General features: G+C 39.4%; 1 protein-coding gene across 4 annotated transcripts in view; it reads right to left on the bottom strand.

The window, feature by feature from the left end:
- Positions 1 to 24,910, bottom strand: part of LOC131103073 (cytohesin-3) — a 45,106-nt gene that overhangs the window by 4,805 nt on the left and 15,391 nt on the right. For 2 of the 4 annotated variants that reach the window (XM_058048975.1, XM_058048977.1), the window contains exons 1-10: positions 16,007 to 16,171; positions 10,187 to 10,269; positions 9,892 to 9,956; positions 7,338 to 7,404; positions 7,156 to 7,274; positions 6,883 to 6,963; positions 6,700 to 6,812; positions 4,198 to 4,346; positions 3,890 to 4,001; positions 1,743 to 1,819 (exon numbers count right to left, since the gene is read on the bottom strand). In XM_058048975.1, the coding sequence (XP_057904958.1) occupies positions 1,743 to 1,819; positions 3,890 to 4,001; positions 4,198 to 4,346; positions 6,700 to 6,812; positions 6,883 to 6,963; positions 7,156 to 7,274; positions 7,338 to 7,404; positions 9,892 to 9,956; positions 10,187 to 10,269; positions 16,007 to 16,037 (897 nt within the window). In that variant the 5' untranslated portion in view covers positions 16,038 to 16,171. Of the gene's footprint in view, positions 1 to 1,742; positions 1,820 to 3,889; positions 4,002 to 4,197; positions 4,347 to 6,699; positions 6,813 to 6,882; positions 6,964 to 7,155; positions 7,275 to 7,337; positions 7,405 to 9,891; positions 9,957 to 10,186; positions 10,270 to 16,006; positions 16,172 to 24,910 lie in introns of those variants that run through there. The other 2 variants (XM_058048978.1, XM_058048976.1) reach the window with 1 other exon arrangement.

Below are 24,910 nucleotides of genomic sequence, written 5' to 3' on the forward strand. Positions count from 1 at the left end.
CAAGGACACTCGTATAATCTTAACACACATGCCTGAATCAATACATAGCACGTGACCATGTATACATTTACATTCAAGGTGGGTGAAGTGGAAACCTTCCACACCCTCATGGGGGGTCCCAGAAGGACCCAAAAAATGGCAGAAAATTCCACTTTGTATAGGTGTTGATTTTTGGCAAAAATGGGAAGGGGTTAACCTTATGTTTTTTTTTTTTGGGGGGGGGGGTCCAACTTGCATCAACTGTACTTTTCTTCTCTGAAATGAAAACCTTGCACATCCTAAAGGGGGGACCCACAAGGACCCAGAAATGGCAGAAAATGCCACCTTTTCGAGGTGTTGATTTTTGGTAAAAATGGTAAGGGGTTAACCCTTCTTTTTTTCAACTTGAACTGCACTTTGAACTTGAACTGCACTTTTCTGCTCCCAAATGAAGTGGAAACCTTGCACACCCTCATCGGGGGTCCCAGAAGGACCCAAAAAATGGCAGAAAATTCCACTTTGTAGATGTGTTGATTTTCCATAAAAAATGGTAAGGGGTTAACCTTTAAGTTTTTTTTCCAACTTTCTTCAACTGCACGTTACTGCTCCGAAATGAAGTGGAAATCTTGTACACCCTCATGGGGGGTCCCAGAAGGACCCAAAAAATGGCAGAAAATTCCACTTTGTAGAGGTGTTGATTTTTAGTAAAAATGGTAAGGGGTTGTTACCCTTTTGTTTTTTTTTTGGGGGGGGGTCCAACTTGCATCAACTGCACTTTTCTTCTCTGAAATGAAGTGAAAACCTTGCACATCCTCATGGGGGGACCCACAAATGGACCCAGAAATGACAGAAAATGCCACCTTTTCGAGGTGTTGATTTTTGGCAAAAAAGGTAAGGGGTTATTAACCTTTCATTTTTTTGTCTTGTTTTTTTCCAACTTTCTTCAACTGCACTTTACTGCTCCCAAATGAAGTCCCAGAAGGACCCAAAAAGTGAAAAAAAATCCACTTTGTAGAGGTGTTGATTTTCCATAAAAAAATGGTAAAGGGTTAAACTTTCGTTTTTTTGTTATTTTTTAACTAGCTTGAACTGCACTTTTCTGCTCCCATATGAAGTGGAAATCTTCCACTCCCTCATCGGGGGTCCCAGAAGGACCCAAAAATGGCAGAAAATTCCACTTTGTAGAGTTGTTGATTTTCCATAAAAATGGTAAGGAGTTAACCTTTAGGTTTTTTTTTTCCAACTTTCTTCAACTGCACTTTACTGCTCCGAAATGAAGTGGAAATCTTGCACACCCTCATGGGGGGTCCCAGAAGGACCCCAAAAAGTGCAGAAAATTCCACTTTGTGGAGGTGTTGATTTTTGGCAAAAAATCATTACTTCCAAACTTTTGTTTTTTTGGGAGGGGGGTGCCAACTTGCTTAAACTGCACTTGTCTGCTCCCAAATGAAGTGGAAACTTCACACACCTTAATCACGGGTCCCACAAGACCCAAAAAGTGCAGACAATTTCACTTTGTGGAGGTGTTAATTTTTGGCAAAAAAGGTAAGGGGTTAACCTTTGTTTTTTTTTTTTTGACGGTTGCCGTCATTGGTATCACTTCACTTGGTATCAAATCCAAAGACAAAGCAAAACGTACTTCACAAAGTTAGTGGATTAAAACTTCTGTTTTTGACTGTTGAGGCGTTGTAGCGTTTTTCATACATTCAAAGGAAACCAAACCCATGAAAGCGTGCATGCAAACGTTTTGTCATGTGACCCACCGTGGTGTATTCAAAGTAGTAGAGGCAGTTGTCGGTCAGGATGAACCATCTCCTCTTCCAGGTTTTCACTCTGCCGCCTGATGGCAAGAAGAAAAGCAGACAGGAAGTGATCATCTATTGTCATTTAATGCTTTGTGCACACATCCAAATCCCCATGAAAGTATATATGTGTTGTTTTTTCACCCAACTTTCCTTCCATTTCAATAAACTCCAGCTATTGAATTTTCAGCACAGCCTAATTTCCGCTCTGTGTACATACACGCATTAAAAAAAAATCTTTTCACATCCTCCGAGGTTTATTTTTAAAGGCAAATTAAGAGATATTATGGCAAGAACTGGTGCGAGAAATGGCTCGGAGGGAGGAAGCGTACCATAACGTAATCATGTTAAAGCTGTGAGGCACAATAGAGCTATATTTGCATTCATACTCGCTAGTTTCTATACGTGGAGAGGTACGTGAGTGCCAGATGTGTTAATGAATCATCACTTGCAGTGCCTTGCTTCTCCGACAACAACAAATGGTACACAGACACTGTGTTTACAGTGAAAAACACATAAAAGTCACTCCAAAGGGGGGTGGGGGGGGGCACCTTGTAAAAGGTGGTGATGCTTCATAGTAAAGAAGCAGGAAACTTGTACAGCTGCGTAAGTGTAATGCGGTCATGTCCAAATGAAAACCACATGGAAGCAAACAATGTACTCGCTAGCTGGAAATAGCATCATAAACATATTCAGTCATGTTGTTCATGCAGCATCTCTATTGAGATTAGTCCAATTCAAATCATTAGCTTTTAAAATGGCCTATTTACGACGGTAATTATACAATACATGACCCAATTAAATACACAATTTCACACACAGGGATTAAAAACAACCATGGCTATGAATAGCCAAGGATGCAAATGTTACAAGACGGAAAGTGATGACTTTTGCATCATTTCATTAAAGCAGACTATTATGCTTTTTCCATTTTTCTGACCAATAAATGTAGATAGAATGTTGGATTGTCATGTTTAACCATGCCAAAGTTTTCAGATAATGAGGTTTGCGCTCTGAAAGCTCGGTTTCAGGGAGTTTTTTTCTAGCATTGGCACACTATGATGTCACAATGAGTCAGACTTCCTTATATGGGCGTGCCAGGGTACAAGCTATACACCTTCCCTCCTCCTGTGCTGCTGTAACATTGTCTTGGGAGTGTGACCAATGTGTTTATAGTATAGTATAGTATAGTAAATCTATTAATATTAATATTTAGTTAATATTAATAAAATATTTTCAAAATAATAACAATTAATTTTCTACCGCTTATCCTCACGAGGGTCACAGGGGTGCTGGAGCCTATCCCAGCTGTGTTCGGGCGAGAGGCGGGGTACACCCTGGAGTGGTCGCCAGCCACAGGGCACATATAGACAAACAACCATTCACACTCACATTCATACCTATGGACAATTTGGAGTCGCCCAAAATAATAATATAATAATAATGATAATAACAATCAATAAGATTCAAATTAAATTAATAAATTAAAAGCCAAAAACCTTAAAGAAATCTTAAAATTAAAACATAAAAAAATGTAACAATTAATCTAAAATAAAAATAAATAAAATGAATAAAATCCTAGAAATAAATGTTTTTTAGGACAAAAATAGCATTCAGAAACATGTATAAATCTAAAAGGCAAACTACCCACTGAAAAGAACCAGCCTTGTATATATAGTGAATGTACACAAAAAAGTGTTTTAATTAAAATAAAATATTTAATTGCTTAAAATTTGAGACTTTTCAGAAGTTTTCAATTAAAAAATCAGTTAGGCTACGTTCACACTGCAGGGTATGATGTTGTATGATGCAGGGTATGATGTTTTGATGTGGTCGTTCACGTTACCAAACAAATGCGACATGTTAATATGAACACAAAACATCTGAATCACTCGCATTTCCGTGTGTTTACGAAATTAAGTACCTTCAACCAAGTAATAAACAGCACTTGAACATAACCTAAGACTAGTTGAGTGACACTAGAGCGCAACCGTTAAAAGTAGTTCCTTTTACTGTAAAAGGTACTGAAAGCAGAAGGAGGAGTGGTCAATATCAATAAGAACAGCAAGCACTTGCAATTAAAAGGTGTAAGATGGATGCACACAAACCTAATTTGAGCAGCCAGCCCTCCCTGTCCGGGTTAAAGAACGTGTGCGTCAGGTCGTTGCCGTCATCCTCAGGGATCTTAAATGGTTCGCTCTTGATGCTGTCGTAGAGATTCTGGATAGGACAAAAAAAAAACATGAATTTACGTCGACAGATGAGCCGACACTGACAGACCGAGTTTCCCCTTTCAAGATGCTTTGATTTCAAAAACACATGGTGCCTGTTTTTCCACTGAAATGATGCTGCCATGAGGGGGTGGATCAAACTGCTCTTTAAGTCAAGACTGGGATACGTTTCCTAAAGTCCTTACCCTGAGTAGCTCCTCCGGGAGGTCCCCTCCCTCATTGATTCCTCTGTTCATGGAGATGAAGCGCTCCACAGGGGGCTTGTCTCGGACGTTGGGATTGTGAAGGCTGGTGTTTAGCATAATGATGGCAAAGGAAAGGACGTAGCAGGTGTCTGTGGAGGTAAAAACACACATTGAGTCAACACTGAATGAATCAGCCCTGGATGAACCTAGTTTGCAGTAAAGCAACAAATCAATTCAATCATATAATAATAACTGGTCTCACTTTACAATAAGGTACACAAAAATACAGTTACTGGGGAACTACTGAGGAACTAAGGAGTAGAGTAGTTACTGAGGAATTCAGGCACAACAATTTAGAGTAGTTACTGAGGAACCAATGTAGAACTAATGATTAACTAATGACTAAGGCACATACACTTAGAGTAGTTACTAAGGAGCGAATGAAGAACTAATGAGTAGTTACCGAGGAACTAAGACACATACATTTAGAGTAGTTACTGAGGAACTAATGAAGCACTAACAAAGAACTAAAGAGCAGAGTAGTGGCCGAGGAACTAAGGCACGTATATTTAGAACAGTTACAGAGTAACACATGAGTAGAGTAGTTACTGAGGAACTAACGCACATCAATTTAGAGTAGTTACTGAAGAACTAATGAACTAACTAGGAGTTAATGAATAAAATAATTACAGAGGAACAAAGGCAGATACATTTAGAGTGGTTACTGAGGAACTAATGAGAAAGTATTGACTAAGGCACATATATTTAGAGTACTTACTGAGGAACTAAGGCACATACATTTAGAGCAGTTACTGATGAATTAATAAAGAACACAAGGAACAAATGACTAAGTCACATAAATATAGAGTAGTTACTGAGGAACAAATGAGTAGAAGTTACGGAGGAACTGCGGCACGTCAATTGAGAGTAGTTACTGAAGAACTACCAATGAGTTAATGAGTAAAGTAGTTATTGGGGAACTAAGGCACATGCATTTAGAGTAGTTACTGAGGAACTAATTACTAAGGTACATACATATAGAGTAATTACTGAGGAACTAATGAGTAGTGTAGATACTGAGGAACTAAGGTACATATGTTTAGAGTGGTTACTGAGGAACTAATAAAAAAGCTAATGAAGAACTAATGACTAATGCACATAAATATAGAGTAGTTACTGATGAATTAATGAGTAGAGCAGTTACGTAGTTACTGAGGAACTAATGAAAAAACTAATGAAGAACTAATGACTAATGCACATACTATATAGAGTAGTTACTGGTGAATTAATGAGCAGAGTAGTTACTGAGGAACTAATGACTAATGCACATAAATATAGAGTAGTTACTGATGAATTAATGAGTAGAGTAGTTACTGAGGAACTAATAAAAAACAAACGAGGAACTAATCACTCATGCACATACTATATAGAGTAGTTACTGGGGAATTAATGAGTGGAGTAGTTACTGAGGAATTAATGAGTAGAGTAGTTACTGAGGAACTAATAAAAAAAACGAATGAGGAACTAATGACTACTCATTAATTCATCAGTAACTACTCTATATAGTATGTGCATTAGCCATTCCTCATTAGTTTTTTATTAGTTCCTCAGTAACTACTCTACTCATCAATTCATCAGTAACTACTCTATAATTATGTGCATTAGAGTAGTTACTGAGGAACTAATAAAAAACTAATGAGGAACTCATCACTCATGCACATACTATATAGAGTAGTTACTGAGGAATTAATGAGTGGAGTAGTTACTGAGGAATTAATGAGTGGAGTAGTTACTGAGGAACTAATAAAAAAACTAATGAGGAACTAATGACTAATGCACATAAATATAGAGTAGTTACTGGTGAATTAATGAGTAGAGTAGTTACTGCGGAACTAGAACTAGAGTTCGCGTTGGGTAGGTTTGGGTAGGTCATAACTCATACTCATAACTTAAAGTGTAAAGTGTTACCAAATACAGTGCAACTGTATCTACACTTCGTGTAACTTCATCATCGTGAAAGGTGTTTATATAAGATGGAAGCCGGAAATCCCTCATTATTCCCTTCCTATGAAGACAAACACTGCTCCATTGATCCCATGAAGCCACATCATCACTCCTGCCAGCCTCCATCCCTCTACAGGCTAACCACCTCAATCAATCCGTACTGTCATTTACGACCCCCATGTGCTCGCCGGCGCTCTGACATGGCCAATAACTAAAGTCTGGTGCAGCGACGCATCAATATTCATGATACATCAGCATGTCACCTGCGTCCCCCCGTGAGTTTCCCCTCATGTCAAGACAGGAGGAGACGAGGGATGGGAACTCCTGACTATTATTGAACATGGAGGAATTTATTTATAGCCGCTGGAGACATGAATGCTAATGAGGAAAAATTATATTTCCTTGTGTCACTGCTGAGAAAAGGAGGATCACAGCACATCATAGCATTCTCCAGAAGCACAGGGATGACATTGTGTGTGTGTGTGTGTGTGTGTGTACCTGTGGACTGGAAGACGCCAGGATTGCATTGGCAGTACCTGGAAGCAAACGCCTCCATCATACGATCGATTTTCTGAGCTTCACCAGGAAGTCTGAAGCTCCACAGGAACTGCCTGTAATATATTATATTTAAATTTGCACATTTCATGATCAAATTCCAATATCAGTTGTAAGCAAAGTCACCTTAAGGCTTGGACGAGGTTGAGGTCCGCAAACTCGTGCAGCTCCACAAACGCCTGGAGGACCTTAATGTTGAAGTCGTCCCTAGGAGGGGAGACGAGCGTCCATGTTGACACACTTCTCATTCAAAAATAGAGACAACTTATTCATTCGGGTTGTAAAGCGCATTTATTGTAGCTGTTCTGCCTCATAAATCCACACAACCAATTTCCCCCGGTGACAGAGCGATGAAGAGAGAGTGAAAAATGGTGGACATGAGAAGTAGTGTGGCCTCACCGTTCTCCTAAGTAGTCCCCGATCACCGTCTTGTTAAGCCCTTCGCCTTTGTAGAGGAACTGCGCGATGTCCTCTGGGGTGTTTTGCAGAAGATCGTTTTCCAGGAGGAATTGGATCCCCTGTAAATAGAACATTTACACAAACAAAAGGTTCCAAAAGGGATTTTAAGGGTGGCTCCTGACCTTTTTGGGGTCCATGTTGAACTTCTTCCTCCCCATGGCGATCTGTTTGTTTCTTTGTGTGGTTTTGCTGCATAGAAACGCACAGAAACATCTATCAGGTGACAGTTAAGTGCTTGTCGTTGATAGCCCACAAGGTCACCTGACCCTCCTGGTCAACATTATAATGTTTGTTTTAGTGATTTAGTCATTTGTTGTAGCTGTTGCATGAGCACCTTGGTGCAGGTCCCCCGTGATTGCTAGGCGCTAAATGAGTCCAAACCTCTTTGGCCCATTGCAACTGGGACACACCACCTCGCTCCACCTCAGCAATCAATCAAATGAAAGCCTAGGAAACCAGGCGGCTAGCTAATGTTTAGTCCGGGGAGGATTAACACACACACACACACACACACACACACACACACAATTCTTACTATGTAAATACTGAAAAGGTATTTTTTTCGGGGGTGCTGGAGCCTATCCCAGCTGTCTTCGGGCGAGAGGCGGGGTACACCCTGGACTGGTCGCCAGCCAATCACAGAGCACATATAGACAAACAACCATTCACACTCACATTCATACCTATAGACAATTTGGAGTCGCCAATTAACCTAGCATGTTTTTGGAATGTGGGAGGAAACCGGAGTACCCGGAGAAAACCCACGCATGCACGGGGAGAACATGCAAACTCCACACAGAGATGGCCGAGGGTGGAATTGAACCCTGGTCTCCTAGCTGTGTGGTCTGCGCGCTAACTACTCGACCGCCATGCAGCCCCACCAAACTAATATAACACATTTTATTCATAAATTTCTGTTTATTATTGAATAGTACAATAGTAACATCGCGGTTCAAATTTTGCGGTTTCCCTCAAAAATACGGCCTGTTATTATTAAAAAAAATATATGCATATTGAAATTGGCCTAAATTAAGCATTTTCAAGCACAAAAATTCTTTTTTATAATTAGAATGGTCACTAGGTGTCACTAATGGTCACTGAGACACACAAGCATCAGACTTGATTGATATTTATGTCTTAAATGGTTTAATTTCTCTGATTATGTCTGCAATATTGGGTGATATTTTTGAAATATCTATTTCTTTTCAGCACAATATCACGAACAAACATAACGTTCATATCGATATGGACTGGATTTGTTGTGGGGGTCTTATGTTTCAAGATGGCGCCGCCCGAGTGCAAGCTAGTTATGGTAGCTTTGTATCTTCTGTGACATTGTTAGTGTTTAATAGTGCTTTATTCATTGTATGTAATGTATTTATTTATGTATTTATTATTGTTTTTGGTGCCATACAAACCCCTTAAGTGTGGAGCTATGGATGTTCATCTTGTTATGTTAGTAGCTTGCCGTTTGCTCCATTGTTGGAGCAGAGGTTGGCTTTGAGCACCCCTTTGCTACGCCGAGATCCCCACAGAGATGCAAAGGAGGAGGGGCTGCACAGTGGGTGTGAACAGCGAAAAAGACGGTTTAAAGGTTGTTGTATAAAGATGGTATCAACCATGTTTACCGTCTGTCGTCATGGGGAACATGAGATGGAAGTGCTAACGCCGCTAACCCGGCTGTGGAGACTACCATGATCGCACCACTATTGCGGTGAAGATTGAACAGTATATTTAACTTTTTCTATATTTATTTAAAAAGTGAATATACAAATATATTAAAAAGCTATATAATATATATAATAAATAATAATGTATTTTAAAAATAAAATAAAATAAAATAAAATAAAATAAAATAAAATAAAATAAAATAAAATAAAATAAAATAAAATAAAATAATTAAAATAATTAAAATAAAATAGTTAATATACCATTTTATGTCAGCGGCTATTTTTTAAATTAAGATTCTTTATATTTTAATAGAATTTTGCACGTATATTTGACTTTTGTTTAAACTCAGTTTGTGGAAAAAATAATCGTGTATCGAGTTTTTGTCCATATCACCCAGCCCTAGGTAAATGTAAAGTTGGCTATAGGGGTGTTATTCCATGTCTAGAGGTCTCTAATATTGTTTAAAACTGTATTTAGATGCCAAGATACCAATCTATGAAAATATTTTATTTGTAAACAAGGAATCCTACGTTGCGGAAATTCACTTGTCACAGTCATGTCTGGAACCAATTAAATAAAGGATTACTGTAGCACTTGGAAAGGTCCTAAAAGGACACATTTGCTGTCCCGTAGAAGGTATAAAGCAGGTCCCCACTATGACAAAAAAAAAAAACACACACACACACATGCAAATAAGGGACAAAATGGCTATTTTTGACACTAAAATCAGGGGTTTCAAACATGCGGCCCACAGGGTAATCGCAGCCCCTACTTTGTGGCCCCCTGCTTGACATCAAAGTTTAGTGCACACTGTCACACAGAGAAACTTTTTACAAAACAAGTGTTGCAAGACATGCTGGGAAGTCAGAAACACTCCCATCAACGGGAATGATGCCGGTATTATTCTTCCATTGGCTCAGCCATTGTTAACAGAATATAAATTAAATATTCTACTCTATATGATTACACATATAAGCTATTCATAGGAAAGTAACCGTAACTCACCTCTCCCCTACACAGGTTAACTGCTCGATTTCCGTCATTACCTCGGCTATCTCGAACTTCAGCCGCTGCAGAAAAAAAGAAAAGAGCTTATCATATCCATGCGATGATTTTAAATCTAATACAAAAAAAGAACAACTCACATTTAATAAATAGCGCTGAGAAAACATCACCAATATTGCATTGACTGTAGCTGCTGTGCAATAGCATGGCATGTCAGCCAACAATAATATTAGCATGATATTATATCAGACTCCGCCGAAACTAAATAACACCTCATCATGGGACCGTTACTCACTTCAATATCATCCAGCAGCTCCTTTTTCCTGCGTCGGATGTTACACAGCTCATCTCGTTCCTCCCCCGACAGGTCTTCAGGTACTGGAATGCAAAGAGAGAGAGAAAAGGGGGTGAGGAGGAAAATAAAAAAAAGAACCGAATGAATTGCCATCAGCCGGTCGGATTCACAGGGATTAAGCTTGGAAGCTGCATATCTACTCAATGAAGCCAAAAACACTCCTGACCTAAATTAAAACCAGACAAAAATGGCACTACTCACTATATTACCTCTTGACAGTACGGTTCTAAAATGTCCCCGGTGAGGGGGTGACACAAGCAGGAGCGTCTGACTTGGCCTTACCAGCTCAAATATTATCTTTGATAGACCTGATGTTGACTAATTAACATTGCAGGGAGCTGCAACAAAACAAACACGGCAAAGGTTTTACATATTCCATCCCCGGGGACACCTAGTTATCATAACTTAATATACACTTAGGCTGAATCCCAATTCTACCCCTTACTCCTAATCCGTCGTTTTTGCAGGGTAAGGGGTAAGTTAGCTCGGTAAGTGGTTATCATGCTGTGACAACACTTCAAAAAAACACTTCAAAAAATGTTGAAAGACAAGTTTTAAGTAGTATTCTGGTCACAAAATGTTAGTAATATTATATCGATGACATTATATTACATTACATTATAGTACCGATTATGTCATTGTATGGTCATATCACCTTGTACTTTGGAAAAATAAAAATAAAAAATAAAAAATAAAAAATAAAAAATAAAAAATAAAAAATAAAAATAAAAATAAAAATAAAAATAAAAATAAAAATAAAAATAAAAATAAAAATAAAAATAAAAATAACAATAAAAATAAAAATAAAAATAAAAATAAAAATAAAAATAAAAATAAAAATAAAAATAAAAATAAAAATAAAAATAAAAATAAAAATAAAAATAAAAATAAAAATAAATTAGGAAAGTGGGAGGTGAACAAATGTAACAGTTACTGATTGTAAAATAAAATATTAAAAAATAAAAATAAAAATAAAAATAAAAATAAAAATAAAAATAAAAATAAAAATAAAAATAAAAATAAAAATAAAAATAAAAATAAAAATAAAAATAAAAATAAAAATAAAAATAAAAATAAAAATAAAAATAAAAATAAAAATGAAAATGAAAATAAAAATAAAAATAAAAATAAAAAAAGGAAAGCAGGAAGTGAACAAATGTAACAGTTACTGATTGTAAAAGTACCAGATGGAGGGGTAGGATTTAATAGGCTTTGCTTCTTCCTACTCCTTTTGGACATGTGGAACTCTGAACTGATTATGGGATGCACTCAATTGTAATCTGATGCATGTTCAAATGAAATAAAACCATTACCATTACATATAAGCAGCCATGGCATGTCTGGCATAATGGAGTGGAGGAAAAAAAAGTTATCCTATTCCTTGTGGAAGTGGTACTTTTAGGCTTTTTGTCGTTCTTCTCCGCTCCATTTGAAACACTTTAAGTTTACAATAACTCAATTTGAGAGGCAAACTAGTTAGCTCAGTATGCTAGTGGCAGCCGTTTCTTATGTCCCTGCAGTTAATACTGTAGCATGTGCAATGTGCTTAATTTAAAGTTTAAAGGTGCCTACAGTGGTGCTAGTTCATGATTCCAGGGCTCTGATAATGTTAAAAAAAACTGTATTTACTAAGTCATAAACAGATTTGCTATGCTGTATGTATGAACATATTCCGTTTATAAACATTGAATCCTACTTTGCGGTCTGGAAACAATGAGGGACTACTGTATGACAGTTGGGAATGTTAAAATGTTACAATAAATGAAGGTTAATAAACTTTACAGTATTTCCTATATGGAAATTTTGAAACTATGCAAATGAAAACAGTAAGCTTTCATTTTCAGGCTTATTATTTTACTTTCACTTTACTCAGTCAGATGTGGTACTTATCCATGATTTAATGGTGCCACGGCAACCTACGCTGCAGACCCCTGAGAGGACACACACACACACACACACACTCCTCCCCCTGTACACACATCAGAAAACAGCAACCCAGTCGCGAGTGAGCTGACAGGAAGTAGGTCATTTTCACATGGAGTTATACCAGATTGCACCTCTCCTGTGCTTTCTCTTCCTCACACACACACACATACAGATATATATATATATATATATATATATATATATATATATATATATATAATTTCCAGCTCAGTCCACCCCCCACCCCAGCACAAAGTGGGGGTGAGAGCTGATTGAAAACCCCCAACTGAATCATCCGCTTAAGCAGCTTTGCACTTCACACACACACACACACACACATTTTCCCCTCCGTTGTTGTTAAGTGGAAATAATGGAAGTGCATTCTTGTATCTGATAGGATCTCAATCATAACCACCTCCAATTTTACCCAAAGACCACCAACAATAGCAGTCAAGAAAGCAGGGGGTGCGATGTGATCTTCAGACACACACACACACACACTCTAATAAGGTGAAAGCAGGCTATACTGGGTACTGCAATGGCAACTCCTCTCAACGTTGCCATATAGTGAGATATTGATGTACAATGACATGTACATTATATTAATGTTGCATATTTTGTATGACTCCACCATCGGCCATCTCTGTGTGGAGTTTGCATGTTCTCCCCATGCATGCGTGGGTTTTCTCCGGGTTCTCCGGTTTCCTCCCACATTCCAAAAACATGCTAGGTTATAATTGGCGACTCCAAATTGTCCATAGGTATGAATGTGAGTGTGAATGGTTGTTTGTCTATATGTGCCCTGTGATTGGCTGGCGACCAGTCCAGGGTGTACCCCGCGTCTCGCCCAAAGACAGCTGGGATAGGCTCCAGCACCCCCGCGACCCTCGTGAGGAAAAGCGGTAGAAAATGAATGAATTAATTAATTAATTTTGTATGACACAAACCAAAATTATCAGTTTTAACTCATCTCATCATCTCACCCCCTCCAAAGAAACCCACTGCCACAGCAGACCTGTGGGAAGCTTTGATTCCTATGTCCCAAATTGCCAAAATAGCTACAATACAGTCAAATCTGCTGGTAGCAGTGCTAAGACCTAAAAGCCGTTCCATATGCTTTGCACAGTCCAAATAATTCCAAGCTTTATCATACTTTTATTGTAAACAGGGCAACTTCAGAGGCTGAAAAAGCTCAACAAATGCTATATATGGAAAGTGCATGCAGAGTCATGCAGGTACAACTATGGCTTGTAGACGTAATGCATTAAACGTTACTTTGCAGGAGTGTACGCATGCGTTTAAAGTTATAACATAGACATATTACACATTTTGCATAAGTCCCTGAATGAAGCATGCACATAGATTACCAATGTAATACCGCTCTGTCTTTTCACATCACGACTTGGGGGCTCTAGCAATAATCAATACACAATTAGCACCGTCCTGGTAACATCACTTACAATATAGTGCCCTTATTGGACGATATTTGCAATACAGATATCGTCAAAGTTTTATAATTACAGTGGAACCTCGGTTAGTGTGTTTGTCAGTTAAGATAAAATCTAGGCCAAAATTGTGCATACATTTTGCAATTAGCATATATATATAGTATGGCACGCATCGTTGTGTCGTGTTGTTAATACGGTGCGTGAAGCCAACTGTGAGCTTAATGTATTTTTATCACAAAACGTCAGTGTTAGCGTTCTTAGCTTGCTAACAAAATGGCAACCCGAACCGGATGTCAGCAACCCAGCCCGTCTGTCACCAGCGGTTGACTCTCAAAAATGTTAACACAAACACAGTTTTTCATATATAAAATAATTCTAAATACACAAAAATGGCAAATGTAAGGGATAAATTAACATTTAGGTTACCGCATTAAAAACTCAAATAGTCTTTTTTTGTGCTGTTTTGTGCAGTTAAAATGAATTATTTTTGTGCTGCTTGACACTACTTTGGTTCAATTCAGAGCATTTTGGGGGGCTGGGTGACCTTTGGTTGACCTATGTAATAAACTGTAGTAACTCTACATTAACTCACAAACAAACATTCATTTTAACTGCACAAACGTAGCATAAAAAATTACACAACTTTGGTTCAATTCAGCAAATGTTGGGGGGCTGGTTATGCAATAGGCCAAAACTTAAATCGTTAATAACTCAAAAACGAAAGCAGCACAAACATCCATTTCAACTGCATAAAACAGCACAAACATAGCACACAAAAAATGACACTACTTTTGTTCAATTTGGAGCATTTTAGTGGGGCTGGCTGACATTTGGTTGACCTATGTAATAAACTGTAACAACTCATGAACGAAATCAGCACAAACTTTCCTTTTAACTGCACAAAACAGCACAAATGTAGCACAAAAATGACAGTACTTTGGTTCAATTTGGAGCATGTTGGGGGGGCTGGCTGACATTTGGTTAACCTATGTAATAAAGTGTAACAACTCATGAATGAAATCAGCACAAACTTTCCTTTTAACTGCACAAAAGAGCACAAATGTAGCACAAACAATGAGACAATTTCACTCAGGTCGCTGCCTTGGACACAAAGTGCAGCGAGACAGCACACTGACACCATCTTCCTGTTTTGCCGAGTTATTTCTATTGTATTCAAGAAATAACTCATGGCAAAACAAGAAGGTGGTGTTGAAGAGGAAGATGTTGATGGTGTGTTAGGGAACAGTCAGAACCTTAAATGCTCATGTATCATTTTATTCATCATTTCTATGCATGTGAAACTATAAAAAAAAACATGTTTTATGCTACTGTTTTTGGTAGTCTGGAACTTTATTATTTCTTATGGAAAAAAATTATTTGGTTAGTGTCCTTTTGGGGTTAGAGCACACCAAGGCTGTACTGTACTTGCCCTTGCCCTTTCAAAAACACTTAACTTGATGCCAAACATGTTTTTCAACCAATCTTGCTCAAGTTTTACACTCACGTACTTGTCAGTACCCTAAAAGTGTGTACTAAATTTGATGGTGATTCGGCAAAACACCCTAAAAGCTCATTGAGCTGTGTGAAGTCAATCCAACTAGAAAGGTTTAATAACAGCGTCACCATGTCAGAAAATAAGAGCACAGTCAACCCGGTCGGTGTGCATGTTTTGGCAAACGTTCACACTGTTGCGTGCAGCAGTTGAACAGGAGAAGAACAAACAAATACACACATCATGTGGAAAACAATTCAAAAATGATCTTTTTTTGCTACCTAAATTGATTTTTATTATTGCCTGTGGGTGACCTTAAGTACTTTATGAGGTTCCCAAAAGTGTCAAAAGCGTATTTTCTGTATATACAGTCAGACGCTGTCTTTTAATCTGTTTTATTAGCTGTATAAAAAGCTGTTGTAAAATCTTACGACCGAGTTACAAATAACACACGTTCAAGTCAGGCATAAGCCTCAGAAAGAGGAAGACGAGGATGACATGCAAATTGTTCGCGCTACTGATAATAGGGGATGAATTTCATGCCCACAAACAGCATAAACCTATGATTTTTTTTTTTTTGCATGAGGGAAAAAAAACTGTTCCCTGGGTGACAAAACAGCAGTGCTTCCTGATTTTTGGGCAGCTTTGCAGCAGGACAATACACGGACAGGCGTTAGCTTTGATTGGGAATACTGGGCAGGTCCTTCCGTAGCAATGGTAACAGCGTAAACACTAGGCACAGGGGGATCGTTAGGGAACACTTACACAAGCGCATGACAAATTCAGAGATCTCTGGTGCAAATACTTGCAACACTCCTGGGTGGAGAATGATGCAAAAAGGCAGTCAGAGGATATCATAGAGAGGAACGCCTACTTATGGATAAAAATACATACCGCATCGCCTCTTCCACTCAACAGGTTGCATGATGACTGGCCTGCCATGAGAAAGTGCAACTTATCCCCATGAAAACTCAAACTCTCCTACATACAAAGTTCACTAATACTCATTCCGCTGTTTAAACACACAACACACTGCCAGACGTTTTGACAGCAATGGCCAACATTCCTCCAAAAGCAACAGGACGGTCGGGATAAACCGGTTCCCACTTGTCATGTCATTTGCAAGCCAGCCTCAGTCTTTCAGTTAACAGGCACATGTTGCTCAGGAACACACCAAACAGCCCAGATAAGGCACAGTAGAACCTTGGTTAGTGTCACTATCCAAGGTGTGCTTGTAAAATGTACTTCTACCACCTTGTGGCTGTTTTTATGGCTTAAAACTGCACCAAACATGATCTTTTTCTATTGTGTAGTTGTGTCATCACCTCTTTTTTTTAGCATGTTTATTGAATAATTGTGCACTATTACAGGTAGAACATATGTAGTACATAGTACAACATGTAGTACATATTTTTATGAGCATTTTCAAGTTTGCAAAATATTCTCAAATTGCTTTTAGTGTGAATTTAGCTTATTGTTGGTTCAACTAACTCACTTTTAGACTAGGCTGCACTCGATGAGGAACCATCTCGGCACTTTTCGGGGAGTTCTTCAACTTTTTTACCTCCTTATGACGGACTATCTTAGTAATAACTTCTTCTGAAATCCAATTCCCACATGACTTCACTTGTGGTCTGGCTCGAAATACGCTTCTTTGACCCACAACCGGTGTTATGCAAGGTGATGGCTATCAATATTAACTGGCAGGTGGATTATTATTATTATTAATTTATTATTAATTTATTATTAATTATAATTATTATTAAAATAACAACTCTGGTTTCCTCCCACATTCCAAAAACATGCTAGTTAATTGGCGAATCCAAATTGTCCATAGGTATGAATGTGAGTGTGAATGGTTGTTTGTCTATATGTGCCCTGTGATTGGCTGGCCACCAGTCCAGGGTGTACCCCGCCTCTCGCCCAAAGACAGCTGGGATAGGCTCCTGCACCCCCGCAACCCTCGTGAGGAAAAGCAGTAGAAAATCAATGAATGAATTATAATAATAATTAATTATTATTATTAATTATATGACTTCTACAGTACAATGGTTTGCCTTATGATCTTTTCCATCCATGATTGGTCAATAGGTTGAGAGCCATTACAAGCCAGATACCATTCCCTTCATCGACCTAAGAACAGCTAGCGCAAAAGGGTATGCTGCTAAGTGTGTGTGTTTTACCTTGTGTATCGTTTCCTTCTTACATGTTTTGTTACCTCGTTGTGCAAGCTGATGAAGGATCAGGCCATCTGTCAGACGGCCATCTGGTGAGCTTTCTTATCACTTTGTCTCCATGCTGCACAGACTTTCTCATCCTGCTTGGGTGATTTTTTTTAAGTCCATTTAACAAAAAAAAGGGTTATAGGATTTGTTGATCTACAGTACATTAATGCTGTATTCTTTTGTCATGGTCTCATTATAATTCCTAGATTATTTTTAATGATTAAATGTGTAATTGAAGCAACAACAGTGAATCAGAGTGCACTACTTGGATGCAGCCAGCAGAGGCGCTGTTGAGTCACACTAAGTAAATCCAGCACTGAGCAATATTCATTCATTCATTTTCTACAGCTTATCCTCACAAGGGTGGCAAAGGATGCTGGAGCCTATCCCAGCTGTCTTCAGGCGATAGGCGGGGTATACCCTGGACCAGTCGCCAGCCAATCACAGGGCACATATAGACAAACAACAATTCACACTCACATTCATACCTATGGACAATTTGGAGTCGCCAATTAACCTAGCATGTTTTTTTGGAATTTGTGAAGAAGCCGGAGTCCTCGGAGAAAACCCAGAAAACTCCACACAGAGATGGCCGAGGGTGGAATTGAACCCTTTGTGCTAAATACACTGCAGGTTGGAGCCTTCAGTGTATACATGTTTGAAAGTTTCAACACCAAATTGAAGATACCATAAAAAAGGTGCAAAGTGCAGGTTTTTAAAGTACTGTAAATAATTCATCATGGCAAGATATACCACTCTCAGTTCATCCTGATTTTGCATTGCATTTTTAACTATTTTTTAAACATGCTTAAGCACGATTAATAAATGTGTACATAAAAACGGGATTCACCTGCACTGTTCTGTATCCGAGTATTTCTTTCACTGTCACTCTGGTTGAATCGTTCTGAATCTTATTCTAAAAGAACCAATATCATCCTTGAATAGTATCGGCAACCAGGAATCGTGATCCGAATGGAAAAATTGATGTGTAAAATTCCCCCAAAAAGTGCTTGACACTCTCCTAATAAACTGCTCAACTCCATCATCAACAAAACAACGACTTTATCAGTCCACCAGAAAGTCCTCAGTGACTCACTCAGGAAATAACTGGAGCGTCTCACACGGCCCACGGTCTAAGACAGACTTGTGAGCGGTCAAACAGAACCTGCACGTGTTTTGAGTCACAGCCTCGACTCTGGGAAGATGGTCACGCTGCCAAGTAAGAGGAAGGTCTGGTCTCCGCTTTCCCCGGATTGTTTGTGCTCTTTATTTAGCCTCCGATTTTCAACATGAAGACAACATTGGTCCATTCTGTCAATAACCAATTTGATTAACATTTCCCTCGGATCAATTTGCCGTTGGGAGTCCAGTGACCTGAAGGCAACACTTAAAACAATCCTGTGGCTAAGCATCGATACGCTGCTTAGAAAAGAACATTCAGTCATTTTCTACCGCTTTTCCTCACGAGGGTCTCGGGGGGCTGGAGCCTATCCCAGCTGTCTTCAGGCAAGAGGGTACACCCTGGATTGGTCGCCAGCCAATCACAGGGCATATATAGACAAACAACCATTCACACTCACATTCATACCTATGGACAATTTGGAGTCGGCAATTAGCCGAGCATGTTTTTGGAATGTGGGAGGAAACCGGAGTACCCGGAGAAAACCCACACATGCACGGGGAGAACATGCAAACTCCACACAGAGATGGCCGAGGGTGGAATTGAACCCTGGTCTCCTAGCTGTGAGGTCTAACCACTCGACCGCCGTGCAGCCCAGAAAATAACAGCTTCACATTAATAGCCAATAGGTGTAATGTAACAGTACATGTATTCCTAATTGGATTTTTCATTCCCACATGGAACATATTGACAGGAAAAGGAACTCAAAGTGCCTCATGATATAGTCAAGCATCTACTTCCTAAACAAATAGTGCAGTTCTGCCAACTGTTCTTTAAGAAGTCCTTAAAGCTGCGTACACAAAAACTAAGCAGTTTTATATGTTTTGCATTTTGTTGTTGTACTCGTACATTTACTTTAAAACCAAAGTACGTACTGAACCGTGATGATGGGGTGTCCTAATCTAAGACTAGCATACAATCTAAGACTAGTGACTAGTCCGCGTCCTTGGTAGGTGTCTTGAATGTCATGACTGGATTATCAATCATATCTGATCATCATCTCCGGGAGGAATAGCGGCACTGAAGCGGTGACTTATGGGGCGAGAGGACAGGTATAGAAAGTATGCAGCACATGTGTGTGTGTGTGTGTACTTAAGACCCTGAGTTGAGATGCAGCCTCCTTTATTTATTGCTGCATTGATGGAGATGGTCACCCTGACCAAACATATAGCAAGGCCCCTTCTGGTTTATAAAAATCTCGATCATACAGCATATACAATATTTCCCCAACACTCCAAAAGTGAAAGCATCCGACCTCTAACCTTTAATCCACTAGCTGTCATCCACTCCCCTCCACACTTGATCTCATCCATTTGTCTGCACAGCCCACACTAATCCGCCTGTGCATAATGTTATGCACATTATGCACACACACACGAGCGCACATTCCTGTACACAAGCATGCCTCCACAAGTGAGATAGCGAGATAAAAAAAAAAAAAACGAGTATACACAGCCACAATCGTGCTAAATCGAGCATCCGCTTACTGAACCGTTGTATGGTAACCCATTCATACAGTATGTAAAGTATCCCCCCCCCCTCACATATCAGGAGGTCCTCAGTTTTTCCTAAGCTGAATTGTAAGTCAAATTTAATGTAAAGCATATCGAAATTAACAGTTAAGTCACTTACACCTTATATCATGGGTGGGCAAATATTTTGACTCGTGGGCCGCATTGAGTTAACGAAATTGTCCGGGGGGTCAGAAGATATATTTAACACACACACATACACTATTTTATGTTTATAATTTTCCTTGAATTGATTGATTAATTCATTCGTTCATGCAAACTCCACACAAAGATGGCCAAAGAGGGAATCAAACCCGGGTCTCCTAGGTGTGTGGCCTGCATGCTAACCACTGAAACACCGTGCAGCCCACATAATGAATATTCATTCATTCATTTTCTACCGCTTATCCTCACAAGGGTCGCACGGGTGCTGGAACCTATCCCAGCTGTCTTCGGGCAAGAGGCGGGGTACACCCTGGACTGGTGGCCAGCCAATCACAGGGCACATATAGTCAAACAACCATTCGCACTCACATTCATACCTATGGACAATTTGGAGTCGCCAATTAACCTAGCATGTTTTTGGAATGTGGGAGGAAACCGGAGTACCCGGAGAAAACCCACGCATGCACGGGGAGAACTTGCAAACTCCACACAGAAAAAGCAGAGGGTGGAATTGAACTCAGGTGTCCTAGCTATGAGGTTTGCGCGCTAACCACTCCACCACCGTGCAGCCCGACAGTAGCTTGTTTTGGATTTGCGATTAAAATATATAAGTGCTTGATTAGCGTGGCTGTACATAGTGGGTTCTTCCACTATCAGCACATTATCATAGTCTTAGCCGGCACTGGAAAGTGACAATACACTACTGTAAAGAATATCAAGGTTTACTTGCTATAGTACTGTCCCTTAGGACGATACTGTATGTGAGGGGTGTACTCACTTTAGTGAGATACATATATCCCATACACAGGCTGCTCAGATGGCCCTCCTGCTGTGACACCAGGATCCCCCCGCTGTCCTCCCGAGTGCTACAGAGAAACTTCAAGACTGCAACAGCCGCCTTCTTCACAGCACCAGCAGCGCCGTCACTGCTTATCCTCTCGCCGCATGAAAGGAGAATGAATTTTGCATGATGCGGCAGCAGCAGCATACAGCTATGGGGGTAGAAACATGCACATGGTGCAAAAAAAAAAAAAAATTAAAAAATACGGCAAAAGATGTGCTGAGAGATGTCAATGAGTTGAATGACTCACTGACTCCCACCCCCATGAGCAATTCACAGAGTGTTACAAATCCTTTCTGTGGCAGCGAAGTGGCTAGAGGCCCAGTGATGGGGGGGCTGCAAGACGCTGGAGGCTGGCCAGCACACACACACACACACACACACACACACACACACACACACACACAGGTTGGAAGAAGACACAGCACAGCAGAGATAACAGATGAATACACACTTGGTTTTGCTTTACAAATTCAGAGGCATGCTGGGAGCCATCAAACACTTGCAAAAATGCTATCAGAAGAAATTAGTGTTAAAGCTTGCCCTCCAGGTAAATGCTTGTTTTTTTTAATAAAAGAAACTAAACTGGTTCTGGATGATTGCCTCATGTATTTTTTGTGATATTGCAGAAAACATATTATTCATTTATTCATTTTCTATCGCTTATCCTCAGGAGAGTCGCAGGGGTTGCTGGAGCCTATCCCAGCTGTCTTCAGGCGAGAGGCGGGGTACACCCTGGACTGGTCGCCAGCCAATCACAGGGCACATATAGACAAACAACCATTCACACTCACATTCATACCTATGGACAATTTGGAGTCGCCAATTAACCTAGCATGTTTTTGGAATGTGGGAGGAAACCGTAGAAAACCCACGCATGCATGAGGAGAACATGCAAGCTCCACACAGAGATGGCCCAGGGTGGAATTGAACTCGGGTCTCCTAGTTGTGAGGCCTGCATGCAAACCACTCAGTCCGCCGTGCAGCCAAACATATATCATAATATGAAAAATGCAATAAGTTTCCACATAACAGATAAAATATGCAAATTGTACATATTTTTGGACTAAATTTAGCATAAAAGTCAAAATTAACTAAAATACATACTATATAACATAAGACATTCAGAAGACGCATATAAAGTGAATGAAATGTAGTATTCTACACTAGTCACTAGGTGTCAGTAATGTTACTGTAATGTTTGCTGAGATACACAAGCACCAGACTTGAAAACGGAAACAACAGGTTTTTTTTTTGCAGGTTTGACATCTCACAACAGGCACAATGATCTCTCATAAAAACATGTGTTACTATTGCGGCCATAACCCACGGCAAACTAATACTCAACTGTGAATCCCCAAAAAACCATGAGTCAGCACATTTAGAGCAAAAAATAAGTCTTATTTATGTCTTAATTTACTTATTTTCTGTTATTGTGTCTACTATTTGCGGTATTAGGAGTGTAAAGGTGACTGTAGGGGTGTTATTTCGTGTTTAGAAGTCTCTAATAATGTTAAAACCTGTATTTAAAAAAAGGTTGTTACTAATTAGAATTTATATTTACAGAAATTCACTTATCTAGAACCACATAACCACGATAAACGAGGGATTCGTGTATAAATATGTTTTCTTTGAAACCACTATTGGTAACATGGTAGCCAGTGGTGGTGTTCTTCTATTTATTGACATTTAAGTAAAATAAGTTCATCCAAGACTAGATCTAGATCAGGGGTCTCAAACTCAATTTACCTGGAGGCTACTGGAGCTAGGGTATTTATTAAAAACAGAAAAATATACAAACTTTTTCAGTGCTTTGGTTCCGATTTTCTACAATAAAAGCTCTGATAAAACATTCCACTGTTCTCAAATATCTTAATTTTTATTTTGCTGCACAAAATAAGATGAAAAAAATAAACAAATCAAGAATAAAGAAAATCAATCAATCAGTAATAAATAAATCTAATAATAATAATAAAACGGCAAAAAATAAAAACTTAAGAAACCACATATAGTTGGTGGGTAGACAAATTATTTTTTTCAGATTAAAATTAACAAAGCATTATTAGAGCCCTGTAGACATGACAAAACACGACTATAGTCACATTTATACTCTTTTTATTTACAACATATTGCGCAACTGCAGGGTCTTGAGACACATGCTAACTCGCAAACTAGAGAGCTAGCGACCTAAACGGTAGCCTTCAAGTTATTTCTTTTAAACTTAAATAGCCAAAAACTTACCACTTCCACACGGATAGGGAGGATAACTATTAACAGTTAACCTTTAACATGAACATTAATCAAACGTAATATTTTTTTCTGGGTACATGATACCATACAGCATCCATATCAAACTTGCGCGGGCCGCACTAACATTAAACTTTCATATCAAGGCGGGGGCCTCAAACTAGTGTCCTGCGGGCCACATTTGGCCCGTGGGCCGCGTGTTTGAGACCCCTGATCTAGATGTTTGATGAACTAGATGTTCAGTTTATTTAATCCTACCCCTCTTCCCATCTGTTATTAGTGAATAGTCAGTGAAACAAAATGTCATAACTTCATCAAAAGCATATCAATCAAAGACAGAGATACCATTTTGGCCCATATAGGCTATAAATCGTACCCCCCTGAGAAGTGATTAATGATCTCCCTGTGGGTTCAGATCAGTCCAAAGTGAACAGTGGATTAAGTGGGATTCCAGATGGAGATTTACAGGATGATAATCAGATCCTTGAACTTTTCCTAAGAATGTAACAACATCTGTTTAAAGAAAAGTGAAGAAAATAGGTCTGGAGCACCCAATGTTCTGGCAAAAACGGGGGGGATACACCTTCTTCCTGCAGGTCAAACAATCTTTGGCTGCTTACATAAGTGTTCCAACCCTCCCTTTTCCTGTCCACTCGACCCTCTCTTCCTTTCCGTGAACCTGAACGCCCCACCATCACCACCACCATCAGCCACCTACACATCGCTAGTAACTATGAAACCAGTTTGCAACTGGATTTCCAAACGGGGCCGGACGTCTCCACATGACTTCAGACTCATGAGACATTAAGCAGGCTATGCAATGGTCCAATTTGTCTCTTGATCTTTCCACCCAATCTGTCTCACTTGATGGTAAATGCATGTCATTGTTTGTTAGACCGAGAGGAAATTGGATACGTACTTGGTTGAAAAAACATGTGTGCTTTCTCTGTCAGCTGCACCAGACTAAAAACAACACCAGCCGCTCATAAAAAAAAAAGTCTGAACTACGTTTTCTTCAAGGGCAAAAAAAAAAAACACAGTGGACGTTCAAGTAGCTCTTACTAAATTCAAGCTTATTGTTTACGGGAGTTGTCCAAATCCAGACTTAAATATGGGTCAGTCTGGTGTGATGCCCGATGAACTGTGAGGTTGTCTAATCTGCTGTCGTATTTCTGATATTTGTAAAGCTGAGCTCGACAAGGGTCCTTGGATGTCTGGTGCAGTCACAGACAGAAACCAAGTCTGATAGATTTACGCGAGTGGGTTCATTTTAACATGTACAGAAAAGTCTTCTGGGGCAGCAGTAGCTCAGGCTGGAGGACTTGGCTTACAGACCAAAGTCCCATTCATTCATGTAACTATCCATTTTCTGTCGTGTTTAACCTGTCCGGGGTCACATGGCAAGCTGGAGCCTATTCCACCCTGGACTGGTAGCCAGTCAATCACAATAGTACCAACACACCAGTTGATTTTTGGTCCTGAAAGAATACTGGGTGCTGTCCAATCTGCATGCCCAGTCCAACCAAGCTAGACTGTCGGATCATGACCATGTCGAATCTGTCCAGAAACTCCAGGTTCAGGATGTCAACAATTCTACCAATCAAGAGTTTTCGGTTCAGGTTCAGGATG

The sequence above is a fragment of the Doryrhamphus excisus genome, chromosome 15, assembly GCF_030265055.1.
Source record: "Doryrhamphus excisus isolate RoL2022-K1 chromosome 15, RoL_Dexc_1.0, whole genome shotgun sequence".
In the NCBI taxonomy this organism is placed as follows: Eukaryota; Metazoa; Chordata; class Actinopteri; order Syngnathiformes; family Syngnathidae; genus Doryrhamphus; species Doryrhamphus excisus.